We start from the raw sequence: 24,182 nt of genomic DNA, 5'->3' as shown, positions 1-24,182 counted from the left end.
AGTCCTGTTCTTAAGAACTAGCAGTTTCTACTTCTTCTGTGTTGGGACCCAGCCACCATGCTGTGAAGAGGCCGTGTGTACATGTTCCGGCTGACAGCCAGTATCAACTGTCAGACATGAGTGAGGAAGCCTTCAAGATGGCTCCAGCCCAGCCATTGTCTGGAGAGCTGAGTAAGAACTGCCCAGCTGACCTAGTCAAAGCCCAGCACCATGAGTGATAATAATCAAATGACTGTTGTTGCTTTAAGCCACTAAATTTTGGAGTGATTTGCTATATATCAGTTGATAACCAGAACACAAACTGAGACTCAAAGGTTAAGTAGCTTGCTCTACTTCGGGGGACTGGGTTAGGAGTAAAGACCTTCTGTTGAATTGAGTTCCTATCTAGACTTTTTGTTGTGTGACCTTAGGCAAGTCACTTAACCTCTGTGAGCCTCATCTTCCTCATCTGAAAAAAGAAAAAAACACATTCTTTTTATGACAGTACTTACTAAATGAGAGCACTTATTATTACCTAATCCAGATTCAGGTGATTTTCTCTTAAAAAATAACAGACCATAATTTCCTGTTCTATTTTTTTTCCTACTTATTTTTATACTCACCTTGTTTCAAAATGTTACTTCAGGCAGCTCACAAAGAAAAAGTCAATAGAATATTATAAAAATGAGGCAAAGGAAGATAACAGCAAGGAGGCCTTTTTTGGTGTAATAACTCTTGTGAGTCACTGCAGTCAAGAGGAGTGCGTTGGTCTAGTGACTAGGCCATGGGGCAGCCCAGTTAGCCATCCTGCTTGTATGAACGAATGGATACATCTCTTCTCTGACTGGTCAGTGGACTCCTGGTGCACACATGCTCTGCACCTCCACCTCAGTGTACCTCTGTGGGAGCCCAGATGATCAGGGTGTCCTTCCACAAAAGTACAGCAGCCAGGTCTTGTTTGGCCAAGTGCATGGGTTTGGCTCTTCTGTAGACTGAACAGAAACTGACAGGGTTACCCATTCTTACTTTCTGACCTGGACGCCATCTTTCCCTCAACTCTCCAGTCCCTTTTAATAATAAGCCCCCTTATTCCTCAAACCCCACCTTCAGTGTCTGTCTCCTCTGTGCCCTGCCCTGCACACCCCAATGTCCAGCTCCCTGACCACACAGGGAGCTGCCTAAGGTGAGAGACTGTCTCATTCATCCTTGCACATAAGGGTTTTAAAAAGGAACATGTGACTGGGTCAACGACATAATTATGGAGCAAATACAAACAATCCAATCCAGCATCTACCTTTGTCTTCTTAATTATATTCTACCTCTGCAGAATCTATAGAAAGGCATATAACATATATACGTTAACATATATATGTTAGCATTTCCTGGGTGCTCTGCTGAGTTAACATAGATTGCATTATCTTATTTAACCCTCACATCAATCCCCCAGAGTTGGAGATACTCATCCCTTGTTACAGGTTGGGAAATTGAGACTCTGGGTTGAATAATTTGCCCCAAATCTTGTCACTTGGAAGGGGTGGAGGCAGGTTGCAAACCTGGGCAGTCGCTCACCACATGCCCCTGTCATAAATGACTCTGAAAGTCCTCTCCCGATTCTTGTGACAGCAGTCTCTCTTGGCTCTCCTCCTCTGCATACTCAATTTCCTTTGCTGACTCCTCCTCTTATGCCAGCACCTCTTCATCCGCTTTAATTTTTGTGTATAAATTCCTGGCTGACCAAACCTATGGCTTCAGACTCCACTTTCAGGCCTCCACAATCTCCAACTCTTAACTTAATCCTCCCCAGGAGTGCCAGGGGACATACACAGATACCCATCTGATAGTTGCACTTGGATGTCCACAAGGATCTCAGTTGAGCCCTGCCCAGCCCCATCTTTATCTTCATGAGTCCTGCATCTTGAAGAATGGCATTTTTGTCTACCCCGTTGCTCATGTCAACATCTTCCACTCCTAATTGTCAAATCATGTTAGCTTTTCCATGGTATGTCTTTGCTCTAACCTGTTTTTCATCCCACTGCCGTAATAGTTAAGCCCTTTTTATCTCTTACATAGACTTTTACAACTTCTTAACTAGCCTTCCTGCCACTTACTTCCCATCAGTCTTTCCTCTTTACCACCAATCAGTTATCCACTGCTCAGTGGGTAAATTCCAGACCCCTTAGCATAGCATGTAAGCCCTTTAGGATCTGACCCTCTTCCTTTCTCTAGCTCAATACCTCCCCCAGTCTGCCCTCTGTTCTTAAGCCACATAGAACTAATTGTGAAAAGAACTGTCTGATTTCTGTGCCTTTACACATGAGGTTGCTTCTACCTGGAATGTTGTCTTCTCCCACTGGTTAACCTTCATTTATCCTTTATAGCTCAGCTCAGAAGTCACCTTCTCAGACACCTTCCTGGCCTGAGTTAGCACTGCCCCTCCTGTGTGCTACTTCTATTACAGCTCTTACAGATTATATATATTTACAACTGGTTTGGTCATCGGTCATTTTCACTAAACTGTAAGTTCCTGGAGGGCAGCGAACAGGGTCTGGAGCCCAAGTGCCTGGGACTGCATCCTGACTCCCCACTTACCAACTAAGTGACTCCTTGGGTGAGCTGCTTATCCTCTGAGTCTCCATTTCATCTGTAAAATGGAGATAACAGTATACCTACCTCAGAGGGCTGCTGTGCTTATTAAATGAATAAATATATATAAGCACCTAGAACAGGACCTCACACAAATTAGGGACTTTGGTAGTACTAGCCATTTATTATATAAATGATTATTTAAGAATAGCCCAGAGGGAATTTCCTGGTGGTCGGTGGTTAGCACTCCGCCCTTTCACTGCTGGGGCCTGCATTCAATCCCTGGTCAGGGAACTAAGATCCTGCAAGCCGCTTAGTGCAGCCGAAAAAAAGGAGAAGAATAGCCCAGATTCTGGGCCACATGAGAGGCATCTGTCATAGTGCACTGGTGTATCTGGGACTGAAAAGTGAAGCAGTTATAATTCTGAGAGGCCAAAACAGTTTATGATACTGAAGATGTTGCCCAGCATGATATGATTAGGTTTGGCCAACTTCCCATGTAGTGTTTTGGCTTTAGGTTGGTTCCTGGCTCATTTAAAAGCTCATGAAAATCTGTAGCTGATGAATATAATTTTAAAAGGTGCCCATTAAAATGGTGGTGTTCAATAAGAATGTCCATTAGTACTTATCCTTTAGAATAGCTGGTTCTCCAGTGGCATCAAATATTGTGTTACAACAGAAGCCAAGCTTAAATCAAGGGGCAGTGATTAGAAGGGTTCATGAATATCTGCTATTAGGGAAGGTTTGAAGGGACAGGACTCATGGCAATCACAGGGGACCCAGTATTTGGTCCTTTCTTCTCTGGAGAGCACCAGCATTAATGGGACAAAGATTGAAGGACTATGCCTCTGTTGCAAACCCTTGGGAGAGTTTGATGCTCCTATGGCCAAGGGTGGCAGGGTTTATCAGGATCACTGAGACAGGCAACCACCCCAAGCACAGCAGTCTTTACTTTAACAAGGTCAGTAAACCCACCGTCATCATAAACATAGAAGCAATACCTATAGTCTTCAGGATTTGTACACTTGGCAGGGCCACCCTTTGGGAAAAGGGATATGCTTACAAGTACTATCAGCCATTAAGTCTCCTCCCCTCTGACCAGGGAAATTCACTCTAAGGGAAGTAGGTATTCAACAGAAGGAAGATAGATAGTGCATAGTGCAAGGCAGACCTGGGTTAAGCACTTTACATACACTATCTCATCATCTTTGAGGTAGGCATTTTCTCATTTTATAGATGAGAATACAGGCTATAATCAATGGTAGAGGACTGCCACTCCAGACTGCTCAAAGCCTACACTCATAGCATTTTCAAGAATTAGCAAAACCCACCAGTAGGGTACTGACTTAATAAACTATGGCATAACATGAATAGACTCTTATGCAGTTTTAGAAATTATAAAGATACTAACTTGGAAAAATGTTCTTGATACTGAAAGATTCTATGGTGATAGGATTATGGGAATTAAATTTTTGAAATTATAAATTCATCTTCTCAGTTAGAAAAAGACTATATACCACATACTCTAAAGCCCAACTTCTAAAAACACACTTAAAATCTAATGTTCTGTTCAAATGTGAAAACTGAGTATTGCCACGGCAAAGAATCTGGATTGGGGAGGCCAGGTCAGAACTGGGGCCTCACACACCACAGCGGTACTTCTTCCAGGCTGCCCAGCCCAGCATTTTTTCTGAACACTTAGCCTGCAAAATGTTTGGGGGGAGAAGGGGCTACAGGTCTGCATAGTCTATGTTCCTCTTAAAGAAACTCAGATACTAGAACACCTCCTACCACTTACAACCCACAAGCTAGGCACTGCTTGCTCTAGGCATGGGGATACATCAGTGAACAATCATACTCCCAGCTTTCAGCACTTACAGTGGCCTGAGGGGAAACAACAGTTGACATGCGGTGGGCAGGGACCTCTGAAGTATAGAGTGAGCCAGGAGGAGATCTTAGGAAAAGCTTAAGCTTTTTTGTAGGTGAGGCTGGGGACAGCTATGGAGTCAAGAGGGTTTTATAAAGACTAGAGATATAACTGCATGTTTATGTGCTTATGAAAATGCACATCAGCATACAAAAGACTTAGGCAGTCACGGAACATGTTTATCTAGTCTCAAACTCTTCTTTACCATGGGACATCCCACCCCGCACCCAGCATAATTAGGAACACTCTTCAACACTGCTTCCTAAGACACTTTGGAAATGGTGGTCTGGTTCCCTTATAACCATGGCCCTTGATCAGAAACTCTCAATGGCCTTTGCTTTGTCACTCCATAAAAGGTTCCTTCCAGCTGAGCTGTGGTTGGTATGAGGTAATACAGTAGACAGAAGAGAGGCTGATGCTATTGTGAATGGGTAACCTAGGGCAACCCATCATTTTAAGTGGGTCTGCTACAGTCAATCCAATTTTAACCAAACAATACCTCAACTGGACTATCTCAGAGAGTTAGGATCAGTCCAGAGAATCTGTTTTGAGAATGGAGTTAAGAACTGGAGTTGAAATTGCCAGCCTGTCACCAAACTGTAAAGTCCCATGTCTCCCCACTAAAGAAATGAACAAAACACACATATATATGCACAAAAGCGCTAATTCCACAAGAGGCACTGATCCTTGCTTTATTCACGCAGTAACATCTGACATTGGGAATTGTGTGGATATAGATACAAAAGAAGGAAGATGAAATCATAAACAGCAGTTGAGTTCATTAGGGCAGTGCTGGCAGCTCAGCCAGTGTGTAGTCCCCTCAGGTCCTACTGGGTTGAGGGAATGCTCTGCCCCCTCCACTGCTTCTTGGCCAAGATGCTTTACAACACTTGGCCTATACTTTAAAATTAAGGGTCACAGTGATTAAAAACAACACAGTCAAGACATTCAAGGCTGAGTGACTGTTCCTGGAATAGTCTGGCAACAAGAAAGTGAGGAGCAGCATTATGCCCTTATCCTTGGCAAGTGCGTGCAAGGCAGATCACAGCAGACATGTAAGATGATCTTTTCCCCTGTGCTCAGTGGAGAAATACCTTTTCGGCCAAAACCACAGAAGGCAGAACCAGAAGGAAGCCCCAGAAGCACCACACAAGTAATATCGCCTCTTGGTTTCTCATGATCACATTCAAAGGCTACTTTAATACAGAAAATAGAAAAAGCATTTGTGGTGGGTCCTTTTCAAATCCAGAACACAAGTTGGGGAGGAAAAAGAAAAGCTTCCTCTAGCATCATGGTTTGGACTCTCAAGAGTTCTCTACTACACATGCCACACCACTTCCTCACCAATAGAAGCCCAACAGGGGTTTTTCTTGGAGTGCCAGTTACAAGACACACCCAAAGGCTGTTATCTCTAAACTTCTCTTAGTGGCCAATAAGGAAGAAAATGCTAAGAAAGGTACTTAGCACCTTGTATTCCCTTATGTAGTAACAGCTGGAGGACTTAGCAGTGAGGTAGTGGCAACAATCCTCACATAATGAAAAGAATTCAAGTCTATATAATCGTTCTCTGGACACTGAAAACAAGCTGTCCTCCCAGACCTCATCCTCCAACCACCCTCTCACGTGAAGCTTGTCTACTTCCGGTATACCGGGAAGCTGAGAAGGAAAATGGCTACCCAGCTGAAGTTTCTCAGGACTAGCATACAGAGACCTCGCCAGAGCCTAGGCACAAACTGTTCTGCTGAATTCATTAGGCATAATTTTTTTTTATAGAAAAGAAAACTGAAGGACAAACCAAATTGAAAGAATCACTGTTATAATAACTTTAATTTATCTTGCATTTTACAGAAGTCTATGAACGATTTTAAAAAAGCACCGCCTTACCCCATCATATTTCTCTTGACAGTTGTTAAAGTAGGCAATGAGTATGTCAACAGCTTGAGCAACGGCATCTTGCAAGAATTTCGGACCAACCGGCCACACGCCAAAGAACTTGGCAGCTTTTCTATCTTGTTTTTAATACAGTGGTATATCCACTCTGATGGTAAACCTGTCCAGCCAAATCTCCACAACACACTTTGCAAAATCAGTGGTGATTAGCAAATTAGTTAGCTTTGGCACGGAGCTGTGCTCGCTTGCCTGTGACAGCCTGGAAGCCAGTTTTGATGCTGGCAACAGAGCATCGAGAATGACAAGTTTCACACTGTAAGAAATAGAGTCGGGTGTCCTTTTGCAGGATTGTGTCCGGTGATCGGCACGTGTGACAGGTGACATATTCCTCTGCAGGAAAAGCAACATAAGGAATTACCTGGTAGCCACAGTGAGCCAGAGGTTTCTTTCTTCTGAAACACTTCTACTGACTGCAAGCCCACGCTGGCACCCAAACCAGGAAAGCTTAGCTTAGCTACACTTAGGTATTCTAGGGGTAAGAAAACACAAGCTATCTGATGTGATGCTTCACATACTTAACAATGGGTTGAAAAAAGACCCCAAATGTTCAAAGAAGCAGTGACACTTGCCAAATGCCTACTCCTGGCTGTGTTTACAGGAGAGCCAGTTAGAGAACTTACTAGCTTTCCTAGGTGGGAACAGATCTGCCAATTTTAAGTGATTAGGAAGGTAACAAAACTGGGTCAGGCCAGGTCTGAATGCAGAGAGATTTCTCTGACTTGGCCTTCAGCCTGGAACCAACCAGCAGCCTTGATCAGCTGGGTCGTCTTAGGAAATCCAAATCCCTCCCCATGACCCCAGTCGGCCACCAAGAGCCACCTCCCACCCCAGCTCCCCACCACTATCATTTTCCCTCATCTTCTAAGGCCAGCCTTTCCAGCTTCATTAAAAACCAATGGCTGTCCCCCAAAATACTTCAGCCCAATAAGAACATTTCAGAGTGACATGTTAAAAATTATAAACTTACTGATATATCTTCTCAAAACATTTTCTATCTGTTTCTGTTGGAATCTTCCTTTAATTACAAGTTGGTTATTACCATCTATAGAACCACTATGAAAGAAAACAAAAATATCTCCATTATTATTTTTTTTTTTCCTATAAGGAATCAAATTCCAGGGCCTTTACATTTAATGAACTTAAAATATATTCAATGGCACAGGATAAGTTCTAGGAGCAGTACTACCTGGTTTCTCAAAATTTATTTTTTATTAAGTAGTTGGTACCTGATGACCGTATTTCCTAACATTAAATTCAATTTTCAATTAATTAAGTCTACAGCAACAAATCTGATTTGTAACTGATTTTAAGTCTAAAAAATTTATTCCTTAGCTGTCTGTGTGATGACCCATTCACCCAACAAAAGGACAATCACACTTTTACTGAATGCATACCACATGCAAAGCAGTGAGGTAGGCTATAAACACATGCAAAGCAGTGAGGTAGGCTATAAATACAAAAAATATGAAAGGAACTACAGATATCTTTAAAAATTCTAAGGCCAAATCTTTTGATTCAGTCACATACAGCTGATGAAAATGTTCTAAAATTGTGGTGATGGTTAACTATGTGAACAAATTAGAAACCATTGGATTGTACATATTTACATGTGTGAATTTTATCTGTAAAGCTGTTACAACCCTCCCCCAAAAGTACAGTTGAAATCACAGGCCTCATATTGTCAATGGTGCTTAAAAAAGAAACTTTTTGAAAAGAAGTTGCTGACAAGTACTTTTGAGAAAGCAAAGCTCTCGGCTAGACGTCATTTGTTAAAAATTACGAATCAGAAAGTGAAACAACAAAATTCAGCCAAGCAGCATTAAATTTATATTTGCTCCGTATCTTATTATAAAGCTGACTTTTGCAGGAACCTCTCCTGTGATTCTCCTTTAACTATAACAGTTTATTATCATCCTCCATGAACTGCAACCCCTAATCTCTAGGCTACAGTGACTTCAATGCTTGATGCAAGAAATTCTTTTCATTCACTGTCAAAAGAAATTGAATTTTCTCAACAACCCTATAATATTTAGCCCACTGACCATAAGTTCACTGGTCACAACTTGTTATAATTTACCTCACCTCTACAAAAACTAAATTATTCTGAAAAGTAGGAAAAACACTACCTTTTACTCCATCAGTTTATGCAAGTTAAAAACAATGATTGTAACAGATTTACATTTAAAACACAATTCTTCCACAACACAGTCCACATATCTACCACTGGTCAAGTAAATTACTCCTTAACCCCAAAGCAAATACAGCCAATTCCAACAAACTGAGTTTCAAGAGTAGGAAGAGAACAGGACACCTCAGTTATCTCTCTACTGCCAGCAAGGCACAGGGTTAAGGCTTTTAAGAGTTCGAGCTCCTGAGAAAGGCAGACCTGAGTTTACATCTTGACTGCAATTAACTAGCTATGTTACCAACCATACAACTTCACTTCACCAAACCTGTTTCCAAATGTGTAAGACAAGGGTAATACTAGTTTCTACTAACAGTTCACATAACTGTTTAAAGATTGAGATGGTACCCAAAAAAGTGCTTGGCATACAATGGGCACTCAATGTCTTAGTCATATTTATTATGCCCTAATTCTGCATTACTTATTTTTAAAGGGACATTCAGCTTCCTAGCACTTATGGCCAAACTAACTGGGATGGGCTCCATGGGACACTGGCCCTCCCGAATGGTGATGGACTGGCGTGGTGTCTTCAACAGGAGAGCCCTAAAGACAGGGAAGTAACTATTTAATTATGGATACCTGTTTCAATGTTTCTCCCATGCCACTCATCAATTTATAAGCTGTACTTCATCAACAGCCTATTTACAATTTAGAAAATAAATTCTGTCCTAAGAAAATGGCTTCCTCTGAAATCTGGTATTTGCTCCATAAAAAGACCCAAGAATTCCAATTAATGACAGGAAACCCTCTAAACATGGCAGAGCCATGGTGCTCACTCTGGTATACCAACAGGCCTGTTCACAGAGGAGCCAATGTGAACTTTGTTTCCTATTCCCAAGTAACCAACCTCCCACAGAAATGAACAAGTTTTCCTCCTTCACTGCCCTAAAAGTTCTTCTGACAATAAAGTGAATTTTTTTTTCTAAGCGTGTTACATATCTTTTCAAGTTAAGAGAAGTTCTTATGAAATGTCCATTAATACTGTAAGTAACTATACATAAATGTGAATATAGTTTCTTACCTTGTACCCAATTCAGCCAATAAAAATGCAAGGAGATGTTTGGGCTGACGATGTAATCTAAAAAGAAAGTGGAATAATATAAACCTTATCTTTCATGGAAATCTAACCAAACTTCTAAAAACCTCACCCTGTTCACTGTTTTAATTTGTTATTACTCAGCTATTAGGTGAATTTTAGCACAGTTCATCAAATTCTGAAATGAAGATAAATGATACCATTTGTTTGCATTTCAAAGCCCATAAAACAATATTACATTTTATTTACAAACATATACACATTGGTAAATGTCTATAAACAGGGACAGGAAAGGTAAATACCAACTTTAGAGGATAAAATCTTTTTCTAGGAAGGAAGGTAAAAGGGATCAGAAAGAGATACAGAGATGGCCTTAAACTGTAACTGTAAAGCCCTCTTTGTAAAGAAGCAAAAAGATCTGAAGCAAATGTGTCAAAAGGTCAAAATACACCAAATTGAGGCAATGAATACTCGGGTATTTGTTATGCTAATTCCTATATATTTCCTGTTTGCAATTTTTTATTTAAAAAAAGGGAAGTATTTCACAGCAGCACAATAGCAGAAAATTTAAAACAGGTAAAATATTCACCAACTGGGAAGTGGTTAAATAAATTATGGTACATCCATTCTATCTTGCTTTTAAAATAATACAGGTCTCTAAATACAGAAAAAACAAAAAGATGTATCCACATAAAATGAAAAAAGCAAATACAGAGCAAGGCCACTCAGTATTTTCACTTTTTAATTCTATTCATTTGGCACTGTTTGGGCTTGTTCCAATAAGTAGATATTACTATTACAATTTTAAAAAGTTACAACTTTAAAAAGTTATTTTTTCCCAAAAATGTAATGAGTAAGGGTTGGTGAAAATATAATAAAACAGGTAGACACTTACACGTTGCTACTGGGAGTATAAACTAGTGTAAACTTGTTGGAAAGCAACTTGCCAATGTCTGCCATAAAAATGTCCACTCCTTGTGACTAGGCAATTCCACTTTGGGAATTTTTGCCCTAAGGCTCTATTCTGAGTTCTGCCGAGATAATGTATAAGGATGTTTCCTAAAGCTCTGCCTCTGATAATGAAAAATTGGGAGCAACAATGTGCAAGTAAGGAACTGTCAGAATATGTTGTATAGAGACTTCCCTGGTGGCACAGTGGTTAAGAATCCTCCTGCCAATGCAGGGGACACAGGTTCTATCCCTGGTCCGGGAAGATCCCACATGCCACGGAGCAACTAAGCCCGTGCGCCACAACTACTGAGCCTGCGCTCTAGAGCCCGCGGAGCCACAACTACTGAAGCCCACGCACCTAGAGCCCGTGCTCTGCTACAAGAGAAGCCACCTCAGTGAGACGGCCGCGCACCACAATGAAGAGTAGCCCCCACTCGCCGCAACTAGAGAAAAGCCCACGCGCAGCAACGAAGACCCAATGCCTCCATAAATAAATAAATAAATAAATAAATAAATAAATAAAATATTTAAAGCCTTGTGCTTCAAAGGATGGCAAGAAAGTGAAAAGACAATCCATACAATGGGAGCAAAAAATTTATCTATATATATAAAAAGAGAATATGTTGTATTAACTCCTAAAAACATTTAAAAGACTATTTAATGATAAGGGTAAAAAATTCACAATATATTAAGAGAAAAATATGTTAAAAACCAGTATAATACCAATTTATTTAAATATGTATAGATGCATAAAAGTAGCAAAACATAAAAATATTAAACTATGATTACCTATCTCTTAATGGTGGACTTATTAACAGATGACTTTTTTTTCTTTAGTAGGTCTATATTTTCTAATTTTTCTATAATAAGCAAATACTACTATCGCCATCAGCAAAAAAGTCTAAAACCTTTTAAGTCATGCCTAAGCAATGAAAACAAGTGGGCAGGGAATTTTTAGTGATTATATTTTCTTTGTTTACTGTTCTTTTCCCTTTTATCTGAAACAAGTATGTATCACTTATGAAACTAAAAAGAACAAACAGGAGATAAGGTCAGTTGCCCTAAGGAACCTGCCAGAAAAGGTGTAGCTGAGGAGCTTTGAGAAGAGCCAGCCCCAGACAGTGACCTGGGGGTGAGACAGGCATGGAATGAGATGGTAATTAAGAAAGTCGAAATCTCATCAACTGTGTCTTGGCAATAACCATCCAAGGAAGAAGCACATTAAATTCAGCTGCTTTCCCAAAGCTCACTGCTTGTACTTGCTTGGCAGGCCCACCCCAGGCTGATGAGCTTCTCCACCTCCCTGGGCTCTCCAGGCCCCTGTCTAAGGACTACAGTCAGCCTTCTTACTCCTCACTCCATCTGGTTAGGATCCTCTCATGAGTCAGCATGAGTGGGCTTCTCTCACTTCTGGATGCCCAATAAAACAAACCTAAAGCAGCTTTCGATTCATAATCGAAAGAACTGACGGACTTGAACTGTGACCTCCCTCGACCCAACCCTGACACCTGTGCATTCCTTCTACTTTTAATAAAGTCCACAATAAGCGTATTTAACATACACTCCACTGAGAATCTAGCATTTGGGATGGAGACTCTGCATCAACCAACTTACAATTTACAGATATCTGTAAAGTTGACAAAAGAAGTTTTCTTGGTTCCTACTCGGACGACCTGTGGAGGTTTCATGACAAATTTCCTTTTCTCTCCAGCAACCATATCTGGATTCTTTTCCCTCATGATGTTGAACACTCGATTCAGTAGCTATAGAGATAAAGTGGTATTCATGTACAGTCTTATTAATAGCAGGAGTATAACGTTCCCACTTGAGTCATTGTGCTTTTCCTTTAAACAGAACAAACTTTACTTCTTACTAAATGTACACACACATCACATGTTCTGGGAGCTCCCTGAAAGCAAGACTCAATTCTCAACCAGGAACTGGTCCATTATGGATGCTTAATAGTTCCTTGTTCAAAGTTAAAGGAATGAACAAGCCCCTAATTCTACTGTTTCTGTGGGAAAGTATATGGTACCTGGAGAAGTAAAATTCAGACTACCCTGAACAAGCAAACTCCAGACTACTATGGCCCCCTATTAGCCACTCCCTCTCCCTACTGTCCCCCTTCAGTGGGGCTCCAATGACCTCAGAAGTCCATGGATTCAGATGGAGCAGTGAGTACTATAATGACTGCCACATTGTGGACAGCCTGCCCCAAACGTCGGCATCAGGCAGTGCTGTGCGTTGGCTGTGTGACCTCTCTGGGTCTGTTTCATTATCAACCTGTACTTCAATGGCCCTTTCAATTCAGGGAACATTTATCCTGCTTTTGTTTTGAGTTCTACTGAACAGTTTAGCCCCCTTTCATAACAGAATTTGTCTTACCTCCTCATATGTGTAGTCTCTTTCTGAACCTGCCCAAGCAGGGCCTGTCTGGTTACTGAATGAGATACCATCATCTTTTTTGCTGTCTTCATCTTCTAAAGCTACAGATAACAAAGACTGTAAGAATGAGGGGTAGAGCCTGATACAATAACAAAAAGGGGAGAAGGGAGAAGCAGATCTAGAGAAATGAAAGCTTCAAAGACATTTGTCTTCCTTCCCACAACTGCATTCACAACAGCCTCAAGCATAAAGGCATCAAGGCTCACAAATAACCTCATATTCCTTAAGGGGATGTTACGATTTTCATAAACCACCCTTAATAGAGACCTCTCTAGGAATTTGTGGTTAATACAGACACATCGAACTGTTTCTTGATTTAACAAACATAAGATAAAATAATGCACTGGGATAATTAGAGGAAAAAAATGTCCAATTGTTTTGAAGCACTTAAGAAACATATACACCCATAAAAACCCATCTGCTGACTATACTAAAGTTCTCTAAAGCAGCTATAGCACTTAGAAGCCAATAAACAGCACTTTTAACAAAATAGTAAAAGATTTTTTAAACATTATTTAAAATTCAGTTACAGTAATTGTCCCAATAGTCTAAATCAGTATGTTTTAATGTAATCACAATTGTCAAGTTCTTCCCCCATGAAATCTTTTAAACTGTCATTATGAAGTTAGATTCTGTTTCCTTTTAGCTTCCATTATTAGGCAGTGGAAATAAGGGGCAAGAAAAAATATAAGGCCACCCATGAAAGAGACTAGGCCAAAGGCTTGTGTAGCCTAGAAATGAGCTAAGCTCCCAATATTACCTTCATCTTTCTCTAGTATTTCATCCTCATCTGGGAACTTGACATTCTTCTTTTTCTTCTTTTTATTGCCAAGCATAATGTCAAGGTCATCCTCTGGTTCAGCTGGTTCTTGAACATCACTTTCAATCTTAAGGTCCTAAGAAAGTGAGATAAGAGTCTCAACATTTTGCTACCAGGATTATTATCATTATTTTTAAATGACATGGGCTGACATGGTTTTGGAGGAAAAAAATATATTAAATATTCAAAACTGAAGTTACAGATCAGAACTCTCTCTCACAGGTGAACCAAACTGGTTCAGAGTCTGTCATTTAAACTGGAAAAATTTTAAGACACTTTTGTGGGACCTTTTCCTTTCTTTTATCCATCAGCCTTGGGATCTTACTGTAATTATTGTCCATGTTTTTAAACCAGGCCACTGTCAGAATCAAAGAAACAAAGATTCTTAAATCTTCTCAGTGACAATCTTCAGCAGGAATGGGGTTCAGGAATGTTTTAAATAAGTTTCTAAGTATTCTGATGCAGTTCGTAGGAGGGTTTTTTTTTTCCTTCTGACACCAAATATGTGATGTTTTTCCACCTCAGTTCTCCAACTCTCTGACACTAACTAGGTGACCTACAATTCAATGCAGTTCTAACACTACCCAGAGTTAGTGACAAACTCCATGGGTTTAAGGGCTCAGTCGCATAAGACTGTCTTCATTTCAGAGGCCAGGTACAAATATGGAGTCCCCAGGTTTCCAATACATATGTCCTACTTCAAATTCAGAGGTTCCCACACACCCCTGGTTCAATAATTTGCTAGAAGGACTCAAAGAGTTCAGGAAAACACTTTACTTAACTATTACTTTATTATATTATATATATATATACAATATTATAAAGGATACGCTCAGAAATAGCCAAACGGAAGACATGCACAGAGCAAGGAAAGGGAGGCAGGAGTGCAGTGCTTCCATGCCCTTTTCAAGTATACCACTCTCCCAACACCCCAGTGTGGTCACCAATCCTGAAGCTCTCCAAACCCCACTGTTTAAGGGTTTTTTTATGGACCTAACCCATGAAAGCTTTTTTGTGGAGGCTTCATTATGCAGGCATGAATGATGAAATCACTGGCTCTTGGTGACCGAACTCATATCTAGAGATTCCAAGAGTCTTAGGAGCTATGTGCCAGGAACCGGGGACAAAGACCAAATATTTTTTTTTATACCAGTCAGCCTGGTACCAGACTGTGAGGAGGTCTTTGGGCATCACTTCAATAGATGAAACCACAAAAGAGGAAGAAGGCAGAACCCAAGGAGAATTAGGGTCCTATGATGAATGCATAGAGACAAGGTAAAGCTTGATCCCAAGATTAGCTGCTATAGTCATGGATGTAAATAGGGCATAACCTTGAAATGAGACATAAAAAACCCCAGAAGAGCAGAAAGGGCCAGTTTCAGTCTCCAGCCTTCTAATCTCACCTCCTTTCACCAGTGTATCCAACTCCCTACCCTGAAGTGTGCTGTCCACATTACCCATCAATATCTATTTTTGTGCACCTACATCCTGAACTACTCTGTAAATGGCTATAGTCATTTTAGAAATCTAATCAGCAGAAAAGCTGGAATAGCCGGGAGTAAATGAAGCTCAGCCTTGAGATGCCAAATCCAGCTGTGTAGTCTCAGTGCCACTTTTGGCCATCAAAGACCAATCAGCCCATGTGTATTAGCTGGATAACACCAGACAAGAAACCTGATATTAACCTACTCTCTAATAAGATGACAGTCAGTAAATGAGAAACTCAGACATGCTAAATATAAATTAGCACACATCAGCCAGCTTCTAGTCCTATATTATTATTTATTTTATCCCAGTAAGATCTATTTCCAACCTGAGGCTAAGACCTAGTGAAAGGTAGAGAACAGCACATAGTGTTTTTGAAGATTTTTCAAAAGCCCTGTGGTGCTCTGAAAATTCAGGGGGAGAGTAACCCAAGATCTTAAAAACACTTCAGCCTCAAGTTAATGCCCATGTCTTGCCTGATAAGGGTACTTGTAACCTCTTACGTTATGACTTCAGTAGCAGAGAAAAAAGTATCCAAGCACTAAATTAGAGCTTACAAGTGACTCTTCAGGACAAAAGCTACTAGAGAAATTTGTTAACCAAGACTTTCTGTGGTACATCTCTGATGTGTCACCTTGTTACCCAGGATATTTATACCTCATTCATTCAACATAATTTGAGCATTTCTCTTTATCAATTTCCTTATAACAGTAGGAAGAGAAGAGAATCCCTAAACAGGGAGAGAGTAGGATAAATCCAGGTAAAATAATCTTGTTCTAAAGAACTCTAAATTATCCCTGAACCTCCAAAAACAGGAAAAATATCTTATTTGTTTCAGTACCCTAACAATTAGCACACAATGCCTGACTCACTATCATCATTAACACATATTTGCTGAATTAACCAAGTCATTAAAATTGTGACATTGTTTCCAAAACTCAATGAATCACTGCTATGTGTGGGATACACCTTATTTACTTGAATTTGAGCAAATAAATAATTTACCAAAGAAAAATTTGGGTAAAGGGCACAAAAGGGGACAACTTAGTGCATGTGTATGTGTATTCTCACTCTTTCTCTCTCATAATTCTGAGATATTTGTATTAGAAATCAATCCAGTAATAAGACAATTACAGGGCTTCAAGTCCCTACAAGATCAGAGAACTCCATAAAACCAACCTGAGTGCTCTGGTTCTCCTACAGGCTATAAAATCATCAGCCACCAACCACCACAGGCTGGGGTTCATTCTTTGCTGCTCAGAAGAATACACATAAATTTGTGTATCCTCAACATGCTACCAAAAGTTTAACAGAAGAAACTATATTTGCTCTATAGGATTTCTCACAGAAATCTCTCTCCTCAGCCAATCTCAGTATGATTAATGACAAGTGGCATTTTGTAATCATCTTAACGGCACACAATACAATGTGTAAAACCTAAATTTACATTCCTTTGAACCATCATCCCTTTAAGATACCTAGGTCAGACAAAAATCCCAAGAAACTGACCTTAACAGTGGTGACTAAATACTTAACAACAAAAGCAAAACTAGTAAGAGATGAGACAAACAGGGAGAAACATCAGCCACTAGCAACCTTTCAAGAGGTCAAATTTTACCTTCAATAAGAAAGCAATACTACCTTTACACCTTCTTCAGCTTCATCAATATCAAATATCTTTTTTGTTTTTTTCTTCTTTTTCTTCTGATTAAAGAAGTTCAAGTCATCTAGATCATCAGAAGCATCTAAAAAGATAATTGAGATCATCAATTATTAACAAATAGCAGAAGGCGAAGCATTAAATTATGAGTTAAACCAATGTTTCAGCTATTAATCGATCAAGTCACCAGAATAGCGAGATTGGTATTAATTAGCACAGTAATTCCTCCACAGCCACAAAGGTTAGGGTTCTGAAAACACAATGGCAGGTCAACTCAAAACTTTGTAGGAAAAATCTGGTTAGGGGACCATGTTGGGAATATTTATTTAGTAATCTGACCATATGATGCCTCATTGTTCCCAAGACAAAGTCAGGGTTCTAACATAATTTCCAAGGCTCTCCAGCTTTCTCTCTCTACTTCTGCCTACTCTCTCATCTCCCACACCTTAATTCCTAGTTCCAGCTCAACTGAACTACCTCCACTTCTTAGTGAGGTGTGCGTCTCTCACCTTCAAGCCTTCCTATGGGCCCTCCCACACAGCTCTTACCTTCATCTCACAGGATCTTTGTTAGAAGTTACTTCCACCAAGAAGTCTTCTCTAAGCCTATCCCTCCTGTTCCCCAACTGGGTTAGGTGTCCCCTAGGTGCTTTGATAGTACCTTCTATCACTCCAACAGAGGTGTTTACCAGCTGCTTGTCTATCTCCCAATGAGATACTAAGGGGCTATGCCTTTCTCACCTAAATCCCAGTGCCTAGCTCAACGAGTTATTCAATCAATCAATCAATCAACAAAGGGCCTTATAAAGTATTTCACATTCATTAAAATGAGGCTATAATATGAATAAAATGAAATTTTATCCACCATTAGTGAGTAATAATGGGTTTGGTTCAGTAAGTTTTCCATTTGTTCTGCCCTATTGTACACTAGAAATATTTTAAAATGCCCCTACTACAAAGTTTTTCAAGGAACTATTTATGAATTAATTTCGTCTTAATAAAAGAATGATTTACTTTCCAAGTTTGTTTGAAACATGTATAAGATGCTTAGTACATGGTAGATGCTCAATGAATGTTAATTTTCTCTATCCCTAGTACAGTGTCTTCTATTCAATAGGCATAAATATGTTTACTTAATCATTTATTTCTAATTGTCAAATGCTGTCTGTGTTAGAGCACAGAGTGAGTAACTCATGCTGGTGTCTAAACCCAAACATTGCAGGCTGTAATTTTAATCTCTTCTGTATGTTTTCAAACTTGTTAAGACACAAAACTGTTTATCTTGGTCCCATTTCTTTCTGCCTACACTCAAATACTACCACCATTAAAACTGGAAAAGAGACATCCCGAAAGGCTAGACTAGAAAAACCAGCCCTGGAGTGACAAAGTTTTGTCATCTCTGTCTTGTGGATTCAGTGGAATTTTCCCTGAAACAACTCTATCGGAAATCTGGCAAGGTCCCATGCACACAGACCGTTGATGGCCTCAGCTTCACTGTAATAGATAGCCTCTCAGGTTGAGAGGCCACTGTGTACACAAAATCCAAAACACACTGATGGAAGAGAACCAGGTCTCCCAGGACAACAGTGACTCTCTCATGTCTACCACTTACCTTTTTTCCTACTGTCCTCTTCATCGGCTTCTACATCTTTGTCCTCAGTTGGCTCTGGCTCCACTTCTTTTGTTTCTGAGGGCTGGGTTTCTTCTGTCTGGGCATCCCCTTCCTCATCTAACATAAAAGGCTTCTTCTTCTTCTTTTTCTTCTTGCTCATAGTAGGATCAAAAATCATCTGTTTAAAAGATAATAAAAAAGAAAAGGGGACCACGTGATTATTTTTAATGATACTCACATTCCAAGTATGCTGTATTCTCAAAAGGCATACTCTTAAAAGAAAGAGTATCTGACGCATTGAAGTATCTAAAAGGATTTTACAAAAAAAAAAAAAAAAAAAAAAATATATATATACACACACGCAACCTTCCTTATACTATTAAAAGTTGAGGGGGTGCTGCCCCAAAACATATGTACATGTCTTTTAATTTAAAATTATCACAAGATAACAGAATTTAGGAAAGGCATCTTAGCAATAACCCATGCATCACCCCTCACTTTATGAATGAGAAAACCAATGCCTAGACAAGTCATACATGTTTTATTTAAGGTTGGTAACCTGGGGTTGCTATACCAGGAGACTTGAACTGATAAAAAAAAAAAAACTTAAAAAATATTTTTATCCTGAAACTCAGACAAGCCTTTAAGGAAATCGATCAGCAACCCTTCATGTAGCAAATCTCTGAGTAAAAGAAACTTCTATACAACCTTTTACTCTGCTTTTTGTTTCTGGAACATTAAAAAAAATACAGATAAAGTTTTTAAAAGCACAAGTCTAGAACCTAACTGATTGAATTCAAATCCTGACTCTGGTTCTTACTTTTGTTACCCCAGGTAAGTTCCTGCCCTCTCCCTGCCTCAGTTGTAAAATGGAGATCAGTAGCAGAAACAAAACCAAATCTCACGAGGTTATTAGGAGGACTAAATAAGTACATAAATATAAAACACTTGGCGCAGTGCCTGGCACAAAAGTACTCAATAAATGTTAGCAATTATTATACAATTTATATAATGCTTTACAGTTGACAAAACATGGTATCTCTTGATTCCTATCACTAAAACTTCATCAACTCAAGGTGATCTAATTTCCAAGACATATCACAAAACTCAAAAAAATTCCCAAAACTGATTCTGATTAACTTAAATTCCTTTATGTCCCAAGTACATTAAGGAAACTGAGCTACACTGAAACCAAACTATGGTCTGTAATAAGGTAGGGTAGTGTAAGTATCATCCTCACCCAATAGAGAAGGATTTGCAAGACATTCTGGAAACTGATACAGCCTCATTTCAAAGTTATCCCCTCCAACCTTAAGAAGGCTCTAATTGTATAAATGAATAATTCTGAAAAGCAGTCAGTGTGAGGAACATAATCTGGCAAACTTAGAGAAGAGGATAGAAGAGCCAGGAGGAAGGAGTTCCCCACTGCTGACCTACTGGGTCTTGAGTCACCCTACATGGAGTGTTGTAATCTGTTCCACGGAAGAAGCTATAATTCATCCTTATTCCTGAAATATGGAAGTCTGGCAAAAGGACAGACAACACTCCAGGCACTACAAATTTGGTTGTCTGGCAGGGCTTACAATTCACTTACTGCATTTTTTTCAAGTATCAAGTTTCTTAGAATATTAACTATCTTTTAACTATTATTCAGCAAGACAGACTAAAGATAAGGGGGATCCTAAAATCATCAAAGGACATCCTCACAACCGCCCTGTTATGCTCTGAAAAACATTCATATAGGTCCACAGTGAAATAGTACGGTTGTAGCCTTGTAAAGGGTTATAAACATGGAAGAACTGTACACTGAAGTAATTAACACCTCTCTCAATTACTCTCTCTGGATACTTAAGACATATACTCATTGCCTCATTTTATTCACACCACTCAGCAAAACCAGAGTTTAAAAATATGGAAATAGGGATTCCAAAATAGTGCCCAAAGCAGACCTCCCCCAAACCACAAGGTCACATCAGTCTTAATTTTAAAAATGTGGTTTTTGGGACTTCCTTGGTGGTCCAGTGGTAAAGAATCCACCTTACAATGCAGGGGATGTGGGGATCGGGCAACTAAGCCCGCGCAACAACTACTGAGCTCGCGCACCTCAACTAGAGAGCCTGCATGCTGCAAATTACAGAGCCCATGAGCTCTGGAACCCGGGCACCACAGCTACAGAAGAGAAAACCCAACACCACAACAAGAGAGAAGCCCGCGTGCCGCAATGAAAGATCCCACATGCCCCAATGAAGATCCCGCGTGCGGCAACTAAGACCTGATGCAGCCAAAAATAAAATAAATAAATAATAAATAAATCCTTTAAAAAAATGTGTGTTTTTTTTTTTTAAGACTTTCATATCTGACTTAACAAATTATCACAGTCCAAATGTTTTGTTTATGAAACTAGCTGGGATGTGAGACGCAAACAGTTGCTCACGGTACACTTATGGAAAATCACAGACTCTTTTGAGCTTTCTTTTTTTTAACTCTAGATAGAACAAAGCCTTCAAAAGTTTTCTCTTTTCAACTTCCCACACTGGGTTGGGTTGAAGAAAGTGAGGAAAAGGGACAGCAGCAAAAGTTACCCTGACAATAGCCTAAAGTGCTTCAGCAAGTTGGAAGCCTACTCCCATCTATCATACCTTACTCAGGATGTTAACTTTAAGGCCACAGCACACCCCACCCAGAAGGCAGGAGTGAGTTACAAAAGAACCCAGAGAAGCAAGGTGAGCAGAACAAATGCTCTGAACAAATGTGTCGTCATCTCTGGGTGACAGGATTCTGGGAGATTTTTATTTCTCTTTGTATTCTTCTGCGTTTTGTATATGTCATACAACACATATTCCATTTTTAATCAGTTTCTTTTGTAAAACACCTTACTATGTTGTGTGAAAACCTGACGTTCAGATACTTTGTGAATGAGGCCTGGTAATAAGCAATAATCTTAGCTATTGACAGCACTTTAATGCCTGCAGATTAGGGAATTTTTCCTCACAAGACAGCACTTATATTTCTAGAATACTGCTTTTTAGAGATCATGGTTCCACTAGTTTAAAAGAAATTATGTTATGTGAGTTTTGGGCTTACTTGCCAGGTTTAAAAGGAAGTGTGTGCAGTTTATGGCAACTATACATTAAAAAACTATTAAAAGCAAAAAAGGAAATGTGAAAAAAGAAATAAATTACTTTTTAATAGTGGGTTCTTTAACCCTCTATCCTGGCCACCAGGTAGGACTACTTCCACTGAAGCGAATCCCTCACAGTTTATAAATCATTTCCATGTACAGATTTTCACTCGATTCTTACAATTCTGTAAAGTAGCCAGAAGTTAAGGATTGGCCTAAGAAAACTTATCTATCCAGCAGTATTAAAGGAACCAGAACCTGCACATACCTTCAGAGTGGAAGCCAAAGGCAGGATTCTAGTCATACTAACTTGCTGTGTGATCTTGGGCAACTTAACCTCCCTGAGCCCTAATTTCCTGTTTACAAAATGGACTGGTAGATCTGAGAAATGCAAAGCTGCTTAATACTTTATGGGCTTCCAAAGTCCTCTGCTGGAATGCTAGTTCTGACATCTCTGCTTGACGAAATCCTTTTCACCCTTCAGTAATATTCCACTTCCTTCGACATCTGATCCCACTGCTAAAACTGAACCCTCCAGCCCTCCAAATCGCCGTTAATTGCTCTATTTCTACCTCCTGTACCAACTAGTAGTAAATCTCTTACAATACTTGCAAGTACTTTACCATAGAAAACCAAATACAGAAGAGCACCCCAGAGAACTTTGCACTATACAGGTACTTTATTTGTTAAAGGTTATGAAAAGCTTAGAAAATGGGTAGAAACAAAACAAGCATGAGACACTGCCACTCTCAGAACTTTTGAAATAGTGGCCTAGAGCAATGTCTACCATGACCTCCAAGCAAGAACCACGTACCTCCCTTAGACTCACTTTCCTTCCTAAGAGAGCAAGACCCTCCTAGTCACCTAAATGGAGATTTGGAATTCTACTACTGGCTCAGCCACTTACTATTTCATCATGGGTATTATACAACTCTCTAAAAGCCTCGGTTTTCTCATTTCTAAAATGGGCATAACAATAATACCCACCTTAAAGGGTTGTCATGAGAATCAAATGAGAGCTCAGAATCCCCTCCAAAATAAAATCCAAATTCCTTAACTTGGTCTTCAAATCCCTCCATGAACTAGCTACTACCTATATTTCAAGGGATTAACTCTAACCAAAGTGGGTAATATTCTACTCCCTTGCCCTGGATCAGGCCTTTCCACTACTTGAGGAAATTCAAAGCATTTCCAGGGCCTACCTCAAAAGCCAAAGCTCGAAAAAGCCTCGAATTTTTCTCTTCCTTCTCTCCGAGGCCCTATTGGCCAAGCACTCGAATGCTTACAGAAATTAATTATAAATTCAAGGGGGTTTTTCTGGTGGGGAGAGCTGGCCGGTAAGCGGTAGCTCTCCCCGCAGTGTTTATACCTACGGATATCGCTTAAAGCCAAATTTCATTTTAAGTCGTTTGGTTTTAAATAAACTGGGATAAATCTGGCCAAAAAGGGATCTGAGGAAATTTGCTGAGGTACAAGCACGACAGAAAAAGACCCAGGCAGCTTTGCAGCTCAGACTTCCCGCTGACGTCGCTGAGAGCTCTGCTAAGGAAGGCTCAGGGACTCCCGCCCTAAAACTTTCCAAAAAGGTTAATCACTTTTTCAGGCTGAAGGATCTTTTCCTCTCGTCCTATCCCCCTCTACATGAGAACAAGGGTGGGTGCCGGGCAGGACAAGCCAGCCTGCAAAGTTTTAAACTAGGGCGCTCCACCGGAGCCAAGAGACGCTCCTCTCGGCACCACCAGCGCCCAGAGAGTGAGAGTTGGAGCTGCACCGTCAAATCGAAAAGAATACAGGGGCCGCCAGCCCCAATCTCGTTCAGCTGGGGCACTAACCGGGCATTCAAGCCTCTTCTGGAGAGCGACTCAACGTGCTCTCCACTCCGGAAACGCCGGCCACGGGAGGACGCCGGCCTCAGCGCCGCCACCCTGAGGAGAGCGGGGCACGGCCAAGCCGCGGCTCCGGGGCCCTCGCCGGCTCTGCCGCTCCCCGTCGCCTAGGCCCGGCTGCCCCACATGGCGGCGGCCGGCCGCTAGGCCGCAGGCCCAGTCTCCCACACTGGGGTGGGTCTGCCTCACTGCCTCCGTCCCTAGACCTAGCACCAGCCTCAGGCCCTCACCTCGTCCCCGGACATGGCTGCGGCTCGAGTGAGCTCGGCACGGACGGAAAGTCTGACAGGTCAGCCCCAGGCCCAGGCTTCAGCGTTGCTCCTGCCGACACCTCTCCCACCACCGCACTAGGATCTTGCATCAGCGAAAGGGAACAACACCCCGCCCACTCTTCCCAAGAGTTAGAAATGCGCCTGCGCAGAGACCACCAAGGCGCAGGCGCGCGGCGAAGCCGACCTAGCGCGCTCTAACTGGCGCGAGTTACCAGGCGACGCCGCGGCGACAGGCAAGCCGGGACTTGTAGTCCGCCTAGAAGAGGCGGGC

The 24,182-nt window shown here is 40.7% G+C and overlaps 1 protein-coding gene across 1 annotated transcript; it reads right to left on the bottom strand.

Annotated features, from left to right (window-relative positions):
• Positions 1-5,155: 5,155 nt before the first annotated feature.
• Positions 5,156-24,026, bottom strand: EIF2S2 (eukaryotic translation initiation factor 2 subunit beta). Its single transcript, XM_059897245.1, has 9 exons — positions 23,870-24,026; positions 18,633-18,810; positions 17,003-17,106; positions 13,817-13,952; positions 12,997-13,097; positions 12,226-12,374; positions 9,646-9,702; positions 7,407-7,492; positions 5,156-6,769 (listed from the first exon to the last, which is right to left on the bottom strand). Exons 1-9 carry the CDS (start codon positions 23,882-23,884, stop codon positions 6,594-6,596), a joined length of 1,002 nt encoding a protein of 333 aa, XP_059753228.1. The 5' UTR covers positions 23,885-24,026; the 3' UTR covers positions 5,156-6,593.
• Positions 24,027-24,182: the final 156 nt, after the last annotated feature.

This window comes from Balaenoptera ricei, chromosome 15 (assembly GCF_028023285.1).
Source record: "Balaenoptera ricei isolate mBalRic1 chromosome 15, mBalRic1.hap2, whole genome shotgun sequence".
In the NCBI taxonomy this organism is placed as follows: domain Eukaryota; kingdom Metazoa; phylum Chordata; class Mammalia; order Artiodactyla; family Balaenopteridae; genus Balaenoptera; species Balaenoptera ricei.
Note: the sequence above shows the minus strand (reverse complement) of the source record. Positions and strands in the feature narration are given on the sequence as shown.